We start from the raw sequence: 18,583 nt of genomic DNA on the forward strand, positions 1-18,583 counted from the left end.
ATATCTATATTGCTGGACCCAGGGAAATTCCCAAAAGATATTCAAATTTTTCCTTTTTATAAAACAATGACAGCACCTCCACCATGATTCTACAACTGGATAAAATTTAAGGACTCTAAGTCTTTCCTAAACAAAAATTAGTCAAACACTCTGGTCTTGAGCACTGAATTTTAAAAGAGGTTATATTTATGTTGCCACACTCGGGAAAGTAAAAGGGTATAGCCACCTATTAAATATAAAAACTGAGCAACCAAACTGTACCACTGGAAAAGAATGAAAAAGTACACCCCTTTGGTCAATGGTTATGAATTTATTTGGTCATTTTATAACCCTCTATTGGCCTACACTTAATATGTAAAACTAAGAGTTCATTTACACAACAGAAAAAGCATAATTACCATGTTCGGGAATTTTGTTTTTTCCATTTCAACTCCCAAAGGAGCTCCATTAAAGTTGGTGTTCTTCCTTGACAGCGACATTCAGCAAGTAAAGTTAGCTTTTATTTAATAAAAATTTCAGAAGTCTTGAGAGAGAATTCATACCAAGTAACAAAACTCAGGTACTATGTTACTAATTAAAAATCTTAAATATTCAACAGAAGTGTCAGCTTACCAAACTTTGGGAATAAAAGTCAAGAAAAACAATTCAGCAGTTTACTAAATTTTCTTCCCATCTGAGCCCTGACCAAGTTGTGCCACAAGCGGAAGGAAGACAGTACTTTAAAAAGCAGAGGCAACGGGAATGAGACAGACAGGAATCCCAGAGCAGCAGTACTCCAATTTCAATTTCAGAAGTTGCACTTAAAGGTTCTCAATGTTCAGTTCAGGTAAAACAACAGTAAAAATGCTGAAATCGGACTATTGCTGCTAACTCCAGACACGTCCGGTTTCACGACTAAGTCAGTGAGGCCCATCAACCCGGCTAGAGATTGTCCTGGTTCTCGGGTTCAGGAGGCAATCTAGTCAGGTATGACAGAAACCCACATCGGCACAGTTTTAAGGAAAATTCTGCTGAAAGTATTGGGGAACATTTGATAAGTTAATAGAGCTTATGGGGCTTAAAGGCCTTCCCCTCCCCCACACCATGAAGTTACTGTGAATACTATGAATACAAAAGGCTATCCATTAAAATAGTTATATAACACAAAGTCCAACATAAATACACAATTGCAGACATCGTGGTAGTTCTTTATTTAGTTTTCAATGAGACAGGGCCTTTAAATGTGCTTCACAGTCTGTCATCCACTACCATTCAGCCATCCATCTATCTGTTCAGACAGGCATCATTTAGTTCAAATAATACAGAGGTGGAGATGGGGAGAAATCACTGGGGTGGAGGTGGACATGGGGAGAGAAGAAAAGGTAAGAGATGAGGAAAGAACGTAACTGTCTTAGGACAGGACAGGAGGAAAACCTTCCCTGCGGTCCTATAACGTGCCCGCCGGAGGACGGCTGGACGCCAGCAGTCGACTGTGTCACGCTAACAGATGTGCACCCACTGGTTGAGGCTTCCATGCTCTTCTTTGCTGTCAAAGCAAGTGATACTCCTTCCCATGGACAAAGCATTCCAATATCCATGATCAAATCTAATCCTCACAGAAGTGTGAGTAGTGTTCCCATTTTACAGATGAAGATACTGAGCCCCAAGGGAGACTGACTGGCCCACCATCAGACCACCTGCAGAGGAAAGACTCAAACCCAGACCTTCCTCCAAATCAGCTTTGTGCACAATCCTGTGCAGTCCACTTACGTTACTCAAGTCAGATTCATCACAGAACGTCAGGATTAGACAGGAGGCGACAGGCCGAGTGTAGGCCTTCCATTTTATAGGTTGGGGAGGGGTCCTGATCTGCCCGAGCTAGCACGTAACAGAAAGGGGATCAGAACTCTGGCTTCTTGACAGTTCCCAGTCTTTCCAGTCTACCATCCTGCCTCTAAATGAAAAGAAATACAAATGTAATACATACAAATGAGGGCACGCCAAGAGCTCACTGGAAATCAAACGGCAAACACCTCTGCCTTTGGAACTCACCAGGAAAGCTGGTGGCAGCAGCATCTCTATGCCCAGGAAAGTTAGGGCTTTGGAGAAATGAAAATAAGCACAGCCAGAACACAGCTGCTGAGGAATCCGTTCGGAACCCGCAGCCAGGACGGGCACAGTGTATGCCTGCTATGCCGAACTTACGAATCACTTTCTCCACAGAGAACAGCTCTTAGACCCCTGTCCACTGCAGTTAATTGGCCAGACATCGTATCAGTGTGGTTCTTATCTGAAGTATACCTATAGTTGGGTTATGTGGTTACATAAACAATCACATTTTACAGCTTGCTTTAAAAGTAATGAGATTTTTTTTAAAAAACACCTAGACCGAGAATCCACCCACCCAGCCACCCACCAAAGGACAAAGTAGCAGGTACTGCTCTTCCTTCCTTCGTGAGACTATCAGATAAACCCGAGACTTGCTGATAAGACCTCTCAGGCGCCCGTTCTGTCCACTCAGTGAAGCCCTCCTGCCGAATAAACTTGGCACTTCCATAAAAGACACTTGTTTCCACAAAACTGTTAGGCAGGAAATCGTGACAAACACAATCAGTACGCAGTATATAGAACCAACTCAATTCTAAAGGATAATCTGTACCCCAAAGGGTATCCTGTCTTGGAGGGAGAGCTGCTGGAGGAGTGACAGTACGTGCTTGATCAACATTTCCTGAGTGACTAAACGAACAAATGCATTTTCGCGGCCCTTAGCGCAATCCCATGAGATTCCAGGAGGAAAATTAGCTCACTTATCGTCAACGAGCAGCAACAAAATGATTCAATATGAATACTGTAATTCTGGACTTTGCCCCTTCGCTCTGGGCTCTTCACCTCGCCCAGCGGACGCAAGGCGTTGGGGCCCCGGCTCCCGGGAGGCGCCCCGTTACACGGGCGTCACCCTTCCCAACCGTCCGAACTCAACCTCGTCGGCTCAGGAGCCCGCGAGGGAAAGACCTGGCAAGAGTGAGCCCTTCCAGAGGCAGGCACAAGGAAGGCGCGCGAGAGCCAGGAGGAGCGCGCAGGAAGCGGCGAGCACGCGTCCACCCGGGGCGCAGCTCCCCTCCCGGGTCCTCGGGTCCTCGGGTCCTGGGGGCGGCACGCGTCCACCGCCCCAGCCCTGCAGCCTCGTGAGCGCGCCGCTCCGGACGCCGCCGTGCTCCTCACAAGCTCTACTCCCTGAACTGCATCACTTCCCAGCGGAACCGGGAGATCCGTCCTGGGGTCCGACTCCTGTCCACCTGGCGCTGCCAACGCCCTGACTGCAAGGCACACCCCGGAGCGGTGCGCAGCGCACTTGCAGAAACCGCACTCCCCCCAAAGGAACCTGCTCCCCTCTGAAGCCTGGCGTCACCACCCAGCCCAGAGGCGCGGGGTCCTCGGCCGCAGTGAGGGCGCCTGCGGGACCCCAGCCCCTGCTGTTCTGGGGGCGGAAGGTCCCTGTCTAAACACTCGCGCATGGTTCATCTTTTCAACAGATCAGGTCATCTGTGAGACCCAACTACCGTTTCAGTCACAGGACATGTCCGGAATTCTGGTCACTGAAGTTCCTTGAAAACTGCTGAAAACCCGGGGGTTTCCAAGGACTTCCCTATCCAAGAAATAAGTAAGTTTACACTATTTTATCTGGAAACAATTAAGTCTAATTCTGGAATCCTAATCCAATCAACACATCTGTGTATTGTAGAAGAGCAAATTTTTCAGTACTAATTCCAAACATTTGTTTTCTTTTATATTATACTAACATTAAAATTTTTTTGATGAAGAAGATTGGCCCTAAGCTAACAGCAGTTACCAATCTTCCTCTTTTTTTTCTCCCCAAAGCCCCAGTACACAGTTGTATACCCTACTCATGGTCCTTCTAGCTCTTCTCTGTGGGACGCCACCTCAGCATGGATTCATGAGCAGTGCCATGTTGGCACCCAGGATCCAAACCGATGAACACCGGGCTGCCAAAGCGGAGGGCATGAACTTAACCACTTGGCCACCGGGCCAGCTCCTAACATATATTTTTTAAAAGTTTTTCTCCTCCTTAACTTTCAAGGCTTAAAAGTCAAAGAATTCCCTTTCTCTCGATCGCCTAAGTCCTAACTGTTATCATCCAGGCTCAGGACTAATTCTGAGTAAAAGAATAAGCTTTTCCGAATCACGCAACTCTCCTCGAGAACAAAAGGGCTCTGGGGCTCTGGCCGGGCCGGGCAGGAGGCAGGAAGTCGGGCAAAAGGCAGTAAGACTATGCAAGCCCATTCCAAGGAAAGACCTGGACAGAGGCGGAGGGGCCGTGTGTGAGGGACAGGAGTCTAAGCACATCCTGCTCAAGGCTCCATTTCTTCCCTCTTGGGGCTGTCAGACACTCTTGGGGGTCAGAAAGAACCACTCCCTGAAGGCAGAGAGAGGCCCCAGGCCTGGGAGAGACAGGCGGCTGCAGTCCTGACACAGCGGAGTGCAGACACGGGCAGCCCACCCCAAAAGCTGAGGCCACCTGTGAAACCCGACACAAGACAAACTGCTTTGATGTGTAAACCTGCGCTCGTAAACACTAACCCTCAAAAGAGAAGTCAGCGCGTTTCTCAACAAGTCTTTTCAACAGTGATGAGCAATATTCTTCCTTTTGGAATTGGTGCTGTTAAACAGAAATGTACTAAATAGCCATTTTCCGAAGCAACGTTAGAGCTGAGACAGGCATCTGAGCGGGTGGGTCACAAGGCGCTGCAGGAAGCACGTGTGCTAGGGTCCCACGAGGATCTTCCTGAGGGTCGCGTCGTAGTAGGGACTGAAGACCATCTTGTTATAGTTGACCAGGCGAACGAACTTAACAGCAAGCTCCTCCAGCTCTTTGTGAACTGGACCCAATCCCCCAGGGACAGTGGGCAATGGCTTCTGATGACCTGAGGCAAGGCAGGTTTCCAAGAAGGTCAGGATTCGGGCATCTGTGGTAGAAGAGAAAGCAGGTGGTTGTTTCTTGTTCAGGGTGACTTCACAAACTTCTGCTTCTGCTTCGGTTTTGAGCTGAAACATCACCTTTTCAGGAGTCTTCCCTGACCACCCCCTAGACCACATACCTGCCTGCCTTACACTTGTGAACATTCGCCCATTTGTGTGTCCCCTCCCTCTCGGGATGGTGGTTCACAAGGGCAGGAACCACGCGCATCTCGGTCATCATTCTCTCCCCAGCGCGCAGCACAGTGCCCAGCCTGTGCCCCACCCTGGGAAAAGCTCCAAATACCAGTGGGAAGCCAGAACGAGCGTATGAACACATCGGGGAATGAGAGTGCCAAGGGGCTCTGCCCTCAGAGGAGCCAGACGTACGGAGGCCACCTCCGCCGCTGCTGAAGCCCACGTCCAGTGGGGGACGGGTAAAGCAGCAACCGCAAGCTCGAGAGACGATTCCAGCACCGCTGACTCTGGATCTGCCTTTCCTCACTCGGCCCACAGGCAAGAAGCCTGAGCTCCCTTCTTTCACGCCTACAGTGGGAACATGGAGTTGGCCATCTGCAACCCCGTCCACCTCCGGGGACGCTGCAGGCTGATGCTGCTCAGCCATTGCCCTCGGCCATGCCTTTGCACTCTCCTGCGCATCCTCATCAGCCAAAGAAGAGTGAGCGACCCTTCCTGTGGGGTGTCTTACAAAAACAACAGGGACAGTACATTGAATGGGCTTTTTCAAACGATGTGCCCACCTCCTACCCTGGGGGACCTTCTCAGGTCAAATGACTTACACCCTCTGGAACTCGCTAACACATAACAGAGAAACTGTTGACCACAGGGGTCTGATCACCCCTGTTCCAGTGTTAGCTTTGTTTTCTAAGGTCCCTAAAGCCGGAAGCCTCACCCAGAAGTGGAGCTTCAGGCAGCATCCTGCCCGAGGGCTGGGTTTACCCATGTCTATAACTGGCCGTTACTAAACAGCAAGATGCAGGACAAGGAGCAGTCCACTAGCCGGAGGTCTCTCTGCAGGCACCGCCCAGGCTCTGCCAAGGGTGAGAAGAGGGCTCTTGACGATCCGGGGGCTGCGCACCTGCCTGAGGCCCCTCCAGAGGGACCCCCAGAGGAAATTGCAGCGCACTTGCGTCTGGGATGAAAGAACGGAACTTTTAAAAACCACTGATCCTTGTAACTCTCTTTTCGTAACTTACTTAATAATAAAAACAGTCAGTATTAGAAACAGGCCTACGTGACTAGCCCAGCCTTCTACTCCAACCTGAAATCTGATCACCATGGACAATGCAGCTTGTGCCTGAAGCCTGCTAATTTTTCATTATAATCCTGCATCGCATAACAATGTTTCAGTCAACAACAGACCACGTATATGACGGTGGCCCCAGAAGACGAGCATGGAGGTCTGTGTGACGCACTGTGACGTCTGCAAGACAACGAAACCGCCGAACGCTGCCTTTCTCAGGACGCATCCCCATCGCTAAGCGACACCTGACTGTGTTACGTGCTGAACGCCTATCTGGTTTCATATGAAGTTGAAGAAAGACTTCAAAATTAATTAAATTACGCTAAAGATAAACCTGAATTTTTAAGATTAGATAAACATTGTATTCCTTGATCAACTAGTGAGCAGAAGTTTCACGGGGCCACTGCTGTGACGATGGGAAGTAACGGCTGACAGCCGAGGACTCTCCTCAGGAACAGCTACTCCCCCGAGTGCTCGCTACGTGCTGCCGCACAGGCCTGCCGTCCTCAGCAACCTCGTGAGGTTGCTGGTACCGTCCCTGTTGAGAGATGAGGAAACTCCAGTGTCAGTCACTTGCCTCGCTACCCCACAAACCTCTGTAGGGAAGCCCTGTGCGCCTCCTGTGCTCTTACCACTGCTGACACCAGTGTGGGGGCTTCCCACACCAAGCAACCCTCTGTGACACCAGCTGGGTGTCCTACCGTCGTGCTGAATTCCAACACTACCTGGAAAGGGCGTCAGACCCCACAGGTGCAGGGCCCGGCCCAGCAGACTGTCCCCTCTTCAGATGCCAGTCACAAGTAGGAGGTCCCCAGGTTACCACAACTTCTGCCCGACTTGGCTACAAGCTGGAGGTTCTCATCATCTCCTCTCCCTCACAGAGCTCAAAGAAATAGTTCTGTTTAGTTATAAAATAAAGGATGTGATAAGGGATACAGATGAACAGCCACAGGAAGACATACACACAGGGTGAGGTCTGGGAGAGCCCCTTGGAGTGGGGGTGCAGCACCCCCCTTACGTGGAGGTGTTCCCCACCTAGCAGCTCTCCAACCCTGGACTTCTGGGGTCATCACGTCGACATTTCCAGTCCCTCCCCCTCTCTGGAGGGCGGGGGGGCCTGAAAGTTCCAAGCTTGGTCTTTCCTGCAACAAGCCCCTGTCCTGAAGTCAGTCAGGCGTCCACCCAGAGTCACCTCACTGAACAAAAGGAACTCCTATGACCCAGGAAATTCCAAAGGACCTAGAAGCTCTGTGTCAGGAACCAGGTTAAGGACCAAATACAGGGGCTGACCCAGTGGCTCAGTGGTTAAGTGCGCACGTTCCACTTCAGGGGCCCGGGGTTCACCGGTTCGGATCCCGGGTGTGGACATGGCACTGCTTGGCAAGCCATGCTGCGGCAGGCGTCCCACGTATAAAGTAGACGAAGATAGGCATGCATGTTAGCTCAGGGCCAGTCTTCCTCAGCAAAAAGAGGAGGATTGGCAGTGGATGTTAGCTCAGGGCTACTCTTCCTCAAAAAAAAACAAAAACAAACAAACAAAAAACAAGGACCAAATACGAGAACAGAAGATGCTGGTGGTGCTCTGTCCCTCAGGACAACACAAGGGTTTTAGGAGCCCTGTGCCAGGAGCTGCGGGCAGAGACCCATGCGTGTATTTGCTGTGATCTCACAGTGTGGGAGCAAAGGTCCAAAGCCAGTTCCCTCAGAATGATGGCGGCTGCTGGCCACTCGTCCAAACCTTTGGGGGACCCAAACTGCAACATGGCGATCAATCACTCTCACCTCACTCATCAGCACTCCTACCCATCAAAACCCTTCCAGATTTCTTCAGAGGGCCTGCCTGCCAGCCCACCTGAGGGCACAGCCCTACTCCCTGTCTTCCCCCAAACATACCCACGATCCTGCGGACGGGGTCGTCGGGACTGGCCACAGCCTGGATCTGGCCCTTGAGCGCGGTCTCCTGGTCTGCAGTGAGGGGGCTGAACCCACACAGGGAAAGGCGGCTGCTCACCTCCACGCAGACTTTCTCCCCGATGGCAGTCAGGGAATCCTCCAGGTGGAAGGAGCTGGAGAGAGAAGGGAAAGGAGAAGCCAGGGGAGCCAGGACCTGTGAGCGAAGCCCACGCCTGCCCAGCTCCACACCCGCACCAAGAGGCACAGACCAGTATAAGGAGTGCTCTGTGCAGGGAGATTCGCCTCCTCCCTCCTGGCCTCTCAGGCTGGGACCCCTGGCTCAGGGCACTCTCTGTCTCTCTCTCTCTCGGCTAGAAGGGATGGGGGGAAGGGGAGGGCTCAGACTATCCCAGGACCAACGACCCAAAACCCCACTTCTTACTAGGATCTATGTGGTGAAAGAAGCCTGGAACTGACTTATAAACACCTTGAACACCTCTGGAGCAAGATGCAAGAAATCAGAAATCGTGTAGCTGTGAGACAGCAGAGGGAGAGACACTTTTAGCCGGATACTATTTTGTCCCTTTTAATTTTGGAAACATGTCACTGTATCAACTACTTTAAAAGAATAAATAAAATTGAAATCCAAAAGTCAAGAAAATCAGCACCCCAATTTCCCAGGGACCCCAGGCTCTCCAGAGCATCTGTGGCGGCCCTCCTGCTGTGGGGATTCCGGGAGAAGGCAACTGCCTCTGTCTGGGGTCGATGTCTTTCGTGCAGTAGAATAGGTGGATGCGAACATGCCAGCCCGGGCCTCACTGCTGGTCCTGACTCTGTGCCAGGCCCTGACCACCTGGCGGACAGGGCAGAGAAGGGCTGGTCGCCTTGGGCAGCGCTGCATGGGCCCCCAGCAGTCGCTGTGACAGAGCAGTTCCACTGCAGGGTGACTGAGGCGAAGCCCAGGACTAGACCTGTGCAAGGGCCTCAGCTCAGCAAACACCTTCCCGGCCTAAGGCCTGACTCTGGAGCTCTGGTCACAGCACGTAGACACACCCACACAGCGATGGATACGTGCCATGTGGACACACCCCTCACTGCCATGGACACACGCACACTTCATGTAACTCAGCAGTGTAATTCCCCCATTTGGTAAGGATGAGAATGTTTGGGACATTCCCCTTGAAGATTCCTCTGAAGTGGACCTTGTCAGATACAGTGCTTACTTAGAAACATCCAAACACATTCAATACGCCCTAAACCACATAAGTAACCTAATCTGATGTCGCCGCAGGAGCAGTTACAGCAGCCGGCCTCACACAAGTGTGCATTAGTGCTGGTTGATAAAGTGACCCATTTCACCCAGCGTAAATGTCTATGACGAATGTGCAAAGGCAAGGAATCTTCAACCACAGAGTCTGCCTTTTGTATCTGTGGGTTCCACATCTGCAAATTCAACCAACCTCTGATGGCAAGACCTACAATGGTTCTGCCTGTACTGAACACGTACCGACTTTTTCTTGTCATTATTCCCTAAACAATACAGTATAACAACTATTTACATAGCATTTACATTGTATTAGGTATTATGAGTAATCTAGAGGAGAACATGGGCAGATTATATGCAAATACTACTTCATTTTATATAAGAGACTTGAGCATCCCCAGATTTTGGTACCTGCAGGGGGCCCTGGAACCAATCCCCCGGGGGGATGCCAAAGGATGACTGTACACGCAACTCTGAGACCACAGCTTGTTTCTTACATGACCTTTCCCTCGGGACGTGTTGTCCAAACTGTTAGTTGGTTGTGAAAGCAATTCCGTGGGTAGCAACCAATGTAGACATATATTTTTAATGGAATGAGAATAGAATAGAAACACTGGGATGTATTAAGCATAGTCAGGGTAAGTTTCACTTTGTGAAGTTTTTTACTTCAGTTACATATGTGTCTAAGTGTGTACTAGATCACAACAAAAAATGAATTTTTTGCTAAGGATCCTGGTCACAAATATTTGGAGGTCACTATCCTACAGCCTCGTGAGCCCTAGAGCTGATTCCAACTTTGACTGTACGGCCCTGAGTCAATTCCACCACGGTGAAGAAAGCTGGAGGGCAAGGTTTCCTTTCAGTTCCTAGAGAGCGGCCCCAGATTCTGCCCTTCACTAGGAGACCCCCGTTGCAGTCTGCTTCTGCCACCCGCTGCCTCCCATCCATCCAGCCCACTGCTCTCAGCCACTTACGGCAGATGCATATCTGTCAGCAGAATCTGCACAGTCATCTTGAGCTTCTCGGCAAAGTCGGCCTGGCTGGAGACTCCCGGGGCTGCCACGCTGAACGTGACCAGCAACACGGCCCCCAGGATGGTCAGATGCTCCAGCTGCAGCTGGAGTTCTTGGAAGCGAGCCTGGTCCATCAAAACCGTCTGTAATAAACACAACAGAAATCATCCCTGAGCTGTAGATGTGGCTGGCCAGCAGAAGGCAGGGGGCCATAGCCCCACACCCCCCCACCAAGTTTCCTTAGGATTTTCTAGTCATTTCAGAGCTATTGGGGAGTCATGTGAACTCTCCTTCCATCTCAGAGCCCTTTCATCCTTAGAAAGGCTACAGTAGAGCATGCTCATTAAGAACATGAGACAGGGCCGGCCCCGTGGCTTGGCAGTTAAGTTCAGTATGCTCCACTTTAGGGGCCTGGGTTCTCAGTTCTGTTCTGGGCGCGGACCTACAACACTTGGCAGCCATGCTGTGGTGGTGACCCACATACAAAAACATAGAGGAAGACTGCGACAGATGTTAGTTCAGGGCAAGTCTTCGTCAGCACACAAAACAAAACAAAACAAAACCATGAGACAGACAGAATGTGAATCCAGATTCCATCATTCAATAGCTGCATAACCTCAGGCAAGTTTCTTCAATTTTCTGAGCCTCATGCAAAAGAGGGTTTCCTACTTCACAGGGCTGTTGTAAAGATGCAAAAAGACCATGTATATAAAGTGGCTGGTGGAGCCAACACTCAATAAACAAGAAGTTCTATCATCAGAGAGGGAAGAGTGATCCCTGTCTAAGTTAGGGTACAGAGTTAGGGTACAGCGTTAGGGTGACCAAGTCCTCCCAGTTTGTCCTGATTTTAAAACTGAAACTCCCAAGTCCTGTGACAAACCAGACAGCAGTCGCCCCACCCAGAGTGATCCCAGGAGGGAGGTGGGGAGAGTCCTGAGCACAGAGCCAGCGATCATCCCCCTCGGCACCCTGCACCAAGCAGGCTCCCGAGAACTGGGAAGTGAGTAAGAAAAATAAATAGTAGCTAGAAAAAGTAGGAAGGACAGAAAACAACCCAAAGCCACTAGAAAGCAGTCCATGAGTGAATTTCCACGGCTGCATCCCCACGTGAAAGACACCCCGGGGTCCACAGGCCAAAGTCGCCTGGCGGGGAGGAGGGACCGAGTTTTTACACGTTAATCAAATAAACTTTCAGGACTTCTTCCGATACGAAACCAACATGCTAAACCAAGACATTAACAATTTGGGGTCTTAGCTTAGGATTCTTCTCGGGAAGTAAAATCTATCTTTGAAGACCGAGCCTCCTCTACTGTTCAACGAAGATGCTTCAACAGACCCATCCTCAGCCTCTCGTGACTTCACTTTGCGACAGGCCGCCCCTCGCTCTGCGGCCTCCCCGCAGCATCCGCACTTGAGTCTGGGATGCCAACAAGGTCCAAGTGTCCATTCCGAGCAGCTATGAAAACACGGGCTCCCCCGGCTGTTCCTCAAGAGACACGTCAGGCTGAGCGGGCCCTCCAGCGGAGGAGGGAGCACACCACTCTCCAGGAAGGAACCATCCCACCGCCCGCTGCATCACCCCCTTCAGAGCCTCCTCCGGCACAGAACCGGGAACTCCGGCAAGAGCTGCCATCTTATGCGTATAACAACGTCTTGAAAAGAAAAACAAGGAACTCAGATGAGGAAGACGTTTAGAGACGCAGCAGGACCTGAGGCGAGAGGAGAGAAGCCCGAGTCTCCTCCAAAGAGAGGGGAGTCTGCACACCAGCCCAGCTCCTTGCAGACAAAACGGGGGGCTCCCCTGTGAGTCCGGGCCGTTAGAAGCCCTTACTGCGAAAAACATAAAAAGAAAAAATATTGCTCTGCACGGAAGGGGAAGAAGTTTCTTCAGATAGAACCGAAAAGTAGCTCACTGCCGTGGTTTTCATCAAAACACACAAAAACAGCAGAGCAACTCAGCCGCACAAACGGCAGGCCCCACACCTGCCGGGGGACCGGAACCGGCGCGGCGGCTGAGGCGGCAGCGTGGCAGCCCCTCACCGCGCTCTCGGGCTCCACGAGGCCCGGCGGCTCTCCTCCCGGGCACTCGCCGAGCGCACTGGAAACGCCCGGCCGCACCGGAAACGCCCGAGCGCACCGGAAACGCCCGGCTGCAGCGGAAACGCCGAGCGAACCGGAAACGCACGGCCGCACAGAGACCTGCACGCACGCGGCCAGAGCAGCAACTCACAGGAGCCAGAAGCGGAAACCGCCCGAACGTCCTCAGTGAGGAAGGAACAGAGCGAAGGGGGGCGGCCACGTGACGGACGGTCACTCAGCCTGAAAGACACGCGGACACAGCCGCAGCGGGGACGGGCCTCGAGGACGCCGTGCCAAGTGAAGTCAGCCAGGCACAAAGGGCAGGACTGACGCTGGCACTCACGTGCGGCCCCAGCAGGGAGACTCGCGCAGCCGGACGTGGGGCCGCGCTGGGAGCGGGGAAGAGGAGCTGGTGTTGGAGGAGCTTCAGTTCACGAAGACGGAAAGTTCCGGAGACGACGGTGGCCACGGCTGCAAGCCCAGGCGCACGTGCCTAACGCCACTGAACCGCGGGCTTAAAACGGTGAACTCTGGGGCAGGCCGGGCGGAGGAGCGGTTCAGTGCACAGGTTCCCATTGGGCGGCCCAGGTTCGCCGGTTCGGATCCCGTGTGCGCACATGGCACCGCTTGGCACGCCATGCTGTGGTGGCGTCCCACATGTAAAGTAGAGGAAGACGGGCACGGATGTGAGCTCAGGGCCAGTCTTCCTCAGCAAAAAGAGGAGGACTGGCAGCAGATGTTACCTCAGGACTAATCTTCCTCACACACACACAAAAAAGGTGAACATGTATATTTTACCACAAGAAAAAAAAAGGGAACGAAGCACTGACACACGCTACAACATGGACGAACATTCTGTGCAGTGAGAGCAGCCAGACACAAACGGCCAACGTTGTAGGACTCCATCTGTATAAACACCCAGAACAGGCAGACCCACCAAGACCGACAGCAGCGGGGCCAGGGCTGGGGGAGGGGAACGGTTCTGTGCGGGCCGTGACAATGCTCTGAAAACGGTCGCCGGATTCTGGGAACGCACGAAAACCAGTGAATCACGCGAGGTTAAAGGGGCGGTTTCCTGGTGTGTGCCACACCGTAACGAAAGCTTTCTCTTTAAAGTCGGGCCGCACCCCAGGAACGGCGGCGGCGGCACCTACCTCGGGGAACGGCCTCCGCAGGTGGTCCCACCGCAGGAGCCGCAGGTACGCGCGATCCTGCACGGCCGCCGCGTCCGGCACCGGCACCGGCACCGGCGCGTCCCCAGAGCCCGCAGCGCCGCCCCCGGCCGGCAGGGCGCGTCCACACGTCCGATCCGCGAGGTCGCCGGCGGCTTCTTCCAGCCACTGCGTGACGAAGTCCAGCGCGTCTGTGGGGACGAGGCCGCGCGTTACCAGGACGGCCCGGGAGGGGCCCTGGGCGGCGCCGCGCCCACACCCCGCGCTGCGCCTCCCCGCCGAGCGCCCGCGGCCCCTCAGGCCCCGTCTGAAGGCGACGCTCTCCACAGAGACGCGGGCAGCACGTGCTCGGCTGCCGCGAGGGGCGCGGACCAACGCGAGGGAGCACGAGGCACCGGCGCCGCCCGAGCTCCGAGGTCTCGCCGGAGGTGGCCCGGAGCCCCGCGGGGCCCGCCGTCGCCCCTCGTCTCCTGAGCGGAGCGGCGCCCGGGGCCCCGGAGACGAGAGGCGCGAGGCGGCCCCCTCAGACCTGGAGGCGCGGCGGCTCCGCCGGCGGGGCCCCAAATCCAGGGCGGCCGAGGGCGCGGCGGGGCGGCGGCGCTCCGGCTGAGGGGCACGCAGCCCGCCGGCTCGGAACCGCGGCTTCGGCGCCGTCACCACCGCGACCCTCGGGGGCTGGGGGCCGAGGACGCGTCCGCGCGGGCAGCGCCCCCTCGCTGGGCCCTCAGCCTCCGAGGCGAGGCCGGGGCGATGCTGGCGGGGAGGGAGCCGCGGGGTCTGTCAGTTCGGGTCACGAATCTCTCAAAATCACTTCCGCATCTGAGGAACGGGGTTGGGACCGGCGCCGAGCTCCGGCCGCGCCTGAGGCCCGACCCGCCGACCTCCCGCCGGCCGCCCGCCGCGAGCCGCACGGGCCCCGCAGGGCGCGGGACGAACGGCCGGAGACCGCCCCGCGCCCGCGCCCGCCGAGGCGGAGCCAGGGTCGCCGGGAAGCGAGGTCCTTCCGGCTTCCAGTCCCTGTTTCCTCGCAGTCACCTGAGAGGTTCCTAAAGAGGAGACTTTCTCTGGATATGAAATCAGAAGATTTCTGCATACAGAGCGAAGAAAAGTGCAATTTCTTGATGCACTTGACAGGGAACAAAAAAGTGAATCAAAGTCACAAGTTGTCATGATTTTACAATCAAGGCCAACCATATAATTCACGTCAAACTCCTGATTTCATTGAAAACCCATTTAATTTAGGATTTCTTCACTCTTTTAAATTTCTATTCTTCTTTGAAAATAAAGATTGGCACCTGAGCTCACGTCTGTGGCCAATCTTTTTCTTCGTCTCCCCACAGCCCCCCAGTGCACAGTTGTATGTGCTAGTTGTGAGTGCCACCTCGCCTCAGCGTGGCCTGATGAGGGTGCCGTGTCCACTGCGGGACCCGAACCCGCCAACCCTGGGCCGCGAAGCGGAGCGGGTGAACTCAACCACTCGGCCGTGGGCCGGCCCCTTAAATTTCTATTCTTATATCCTGTTTATATTTCTCTTGCTTCTCGATTAAGTTTTCTCTTCAAGTCCTAATGTTTTGGAGTTTTCTGTCTTCAAATTAGACTATTCTCATACTAAATTTTAGTTTTGTTTTGAAAACAATACCGTTTGCAACAGGCTACAGCAACTAAAATGAGCAGACACAGACCGCGAGAAAGCACCATGGACGCGAACGTACTGGGCTGCTTCTCCAGAAGCTCTTGGAACTTCTTCCTTTCATATTCGACCGACTGCTGCATGAGGTGCGGCCGAATGCTGCTCACGGCGAAGTTGGCCATGTCCACCTTCATGAGGCCCAGCACAGAGAACATCGCCCTGAGGGACAGGGAGAGAAAAGGGTTTAGAACGGGCGCCTGGGAGTAAACACTGTGTTAAAGGAAAGAGGGGACTGACTTGAGATCATCTTCTCATCTCAGAAAGGGGAGCAAGAAAAGCTAGAGACATCATGAGAAGTAGATTAAGAAAAATTTAGAGAACACAGAAACTTAAACAACGGTTTGGAAAACTGTAAATGTTCACGTTGCTTTCTGGCCCCGCTCCTCCACCCCTGGTCCCCAAGCAGACACAGCCCCAAAGGCTGCCGAGACCAGAGCGCATTCCTGGGCTCCGGGTCAGCCCTCGCACAGCCACAGAGGAGGGACAGAGCCCAGGGCCTGGGGTTCAGGGCGGAGAGCTTCCCACCCCGTCCCCAGTCGCACAGAAGTCAATTCACTTCCCCAGGAAAGAAAGAAAATTAGCTCTCCTTTCTCCTCTCCTCTCCTCTCCTCTCCTCCGGGCTCTCCTAGTGTCAGGGTTGCGTTCTGCATTCTGGTTCTGGAGGCACAGTTGCTAGTTCACACTCGGAACGTACCCAGTGGGCAGACCGGACCCTGCCGAGGGTGTCTGCCGTCCTGCCTGTCACATACCACGACTACTCTCTCCAGGCCAGCAGCTGCTAACTGGCCTACCTGCAGGAGCTGGTTAAGAACCCAAGGGACAGGGTTAGGTGTGGCCCTGCACAGAAGCAGGAACAGGATCAAATGGTGTCCAAGTCCCTGGACGCCCTCTGGGACTGACTGACCACTGTGTGACAGAATACGCTCCCCTGCACGTAAGGGACTTCCTATGGGAAAGCACGGCAGGCTGAGGAACAGCTCAGGGCCCTCCCCCTCCCATCTGTCCGCCTCCCGCACACGCGGGAAAGCCCGTCTTTCCTGAGGGCATTCTGTCTCTCCTTTGAGCATTCTCAACAGCTCCCTAAATTCACGTACAGGAAACCAGAGACCCTGGAAACCACCAACTGGGGTACCACTGACTGGAAGGAACCCACAAACATGGTCTGTGCTCACAGGATTCCTTACTTTGAAAACTCAAAAGATCTGGCCCCGCAGGCCCACGTGCCATCACGGCCACAATCAGCTGGCACTAGGCCGCCACTGCCGCCTCCTCTCCACAGGCGTGTGCCCCAGTCCACCAGCCGCCCCAGTGCCCCCTCTTTACAACAGGAATTTGAGTCGGGTTGAGTTTGCTACCAGCCATTTCCCCAGAGGACCCTCTTCCCAGGAATTCCTCATCTATCCTCGCTGGATTAAAGCTTTTACTGACTATTTCATATCTAATGTCTAGCACCATGCATAGCACATAAGAGGTGCTCAGTAAGAGCTTGCTAAATGAAGGAACAAATCAAAACTATTTTTAGGAGGGCTTTTCAATGCTCTGTCCAAACTCTGAGGTATACAATGCAGGGCATTTCTGTATGCAATGAACATTGATATCATAATGATATCAAGAAAGCTGGAAATGAAAGAGACTTTTTTTGCCTATAAAACTTTTGTAAAGCAAGTTGGTAACGTGCAATGAGTCTTAAGACTGTTCATGATCCTCTGACACAGTAAACCCATTTTAAGAACCTAGCTGTTTTTTCTTCTTCCCCCCAAAGCCGCCCAGTACATAGTTGTATATCTAGTTGTAGGTCCCTCTGCTTGTGCTACGTGGGACGCTGCCTGAGCATGGCCTGATGAGTGGTGCCATGTCCGCGCCCAGGATCAGAACGGGTGAAACCCTGGGCTGCCAAAGCAGAGCATGGGAACTTAACCACTTGGCCACAGGGCTGGCCCCTTGAGAAGCTAGCTTTAGGAAATAACCTAAAATACACAAAAAAACTGCAGGGTTAAACAGTATATAATTATACATAATCTAATTGTCCACCTCAACAGAGAAATAATTATATCTATGCAAATGAAGATTTTGCAACCACTGAAAATGCTTATGGGGAATTGAAAGAAATCACAAGTTGGTTATCGTGAAAATAATAATGGGAAACCTCATCTACGATGGAGTCCAGAGGCAGTGGGGGGGGAGGTCCCATGGACTCCAGATCAATTACAGGAAAGACAGTCAATTACAGACCCCAACAGAAGTCCTCAACAGGAAAGAATTGTTAATTACTGGAAGAAATGTACATTGCACCCCAAACAGAAATCGACTACCCCAGCAACTCAGCCAATGAAAAATCATCACAACCCTGAACTCTCGCTTTTCTCCAATGGACTTTTGTTCAAAATAACCCCTCCCAAATTCTTCCTTTTTCCCTATAAAATAACATTCTTCCCCTTTGATTGCTGGATTTGCTTATGGTCTGCCATAGCATGGCACATCCTGAATTGCGATTCTTTGCCTAATCCCGAATAAACTCATTTTGCTGGTAAAATAACTGGCTGTTTTGTTTCTAAGGCTGACATTATAAAAGGGCAATGCAAGAGAGCCCTGTGGTGTTGGAACTGTTCAGTATCTTGAATGTGGTAATGGATACACCAACTTAGGTGATAAAACTGTACAAAAGTTAATCTACTACACACACCAATTGTACAAATAAAACAGGAAATCTAAACAGATCAGTGGATTGTATCAATGTCAATATCTTCTTTGTGATATACTACAGTTTTGTGAAATGCCCCCACGGGCGGAAACTGGATGAAGTGTACTGTTATTTCTTACAACTCCATGTGAATATATAATTACCTCAATGACACTTTCAATTAAAAAATAAGTGAAATGATTGGGATATAGTGTTAGCAAAGAAAGCCAGGCCTGCAATGCACACCAGGAGGTCTCCTTCAGTTCAACTGGACGTGCAGGCTCACGAGACGACCAGCAGCCACAGGCCTGGCATCGTCTGTTCAGTTTGCCGACAGGGCAGCACCAAGCAGTCCTCTCCAAGAGCAGACACCGCAGACGTGAGGGCGCACCTGGCCCAGAGGCCTCCTGTCCCGATGTATTTGGCAACAGCTCTATGGCTCAGCTTCCAGGGTCTCCAGGGAGGCGTGCCCAATTACCCCAGTGATCCCACTCCTAGAGCAAAGCACGGTGTCCCACCCAGTATTTACAGTTCATCATCATTCCTTTCAGTTCAGTTGCAGTTTACCAATTAGA

General features: G+C 52.5%; 1 protein-coding gene across 15 annotated transcripts in view; it reads right to left on the reverse strand.

Annotated features, from left to right (window-relative positions):
• The window catches only part of TCP11L1 (t-complex 11 like 1), a 32,116-nt gene that overhangs the window by 2,574 nt on the left and 10,959 nt on the right, over nt 1-18,583 (reverse strand). For 10 of the 15 annotated variants that reach the window (XM_070564679.1, XM_070564690.1, XM_070564689.1 and 7 more), the window contains 5 exons: nt 15,351-15,487; nt 13,621-13,829; nt 10,349-10,530; nt 8,111-8,283; nt 291-4,964 (listed from right to left, as the gene is read on the reverse strand). In XM_070564679.1, coding sequence (XP_070420780.1) covers nt 4,762-4,964; nt 8,111-8,283; nt 10,349-10,530; nt 13,621-13,829; nt 15,351-15,487 — 904 coding nt within the window. In that variant the 3' untranslated portion in view covers nt 291-4,761. Of the gene's footprint in view, nt 1-290; nt 4,965-5,866; nt 6,756-8,110; nt 8,284-10,348; nt 10,531-13,620; nt 13,830-15,350; nt 15,488-18,583 lie in introns of those variants that run through there. The other 5 variants (XM_070564692.1, XM_070564691.1, XR_011524039.1 and 2 more) reach the window with 4 other exon arrangements.

The sequence above is a fragment of the Equus przewalskii genome, chromosome 11 (assembly GCF_037783145.1).
Source record: "Equus przewalskii isolate Varuska chromosome 11, EquPr2, whole genome shotgun sequence".
In the NCBI taxonomy this organism is placed as follows: domain Eukaryota; kingdom Metazoa; phylum Chordata; class Mammalia; order Perissodactyla; family Equidae; genus Equus; species Equus przewalskii.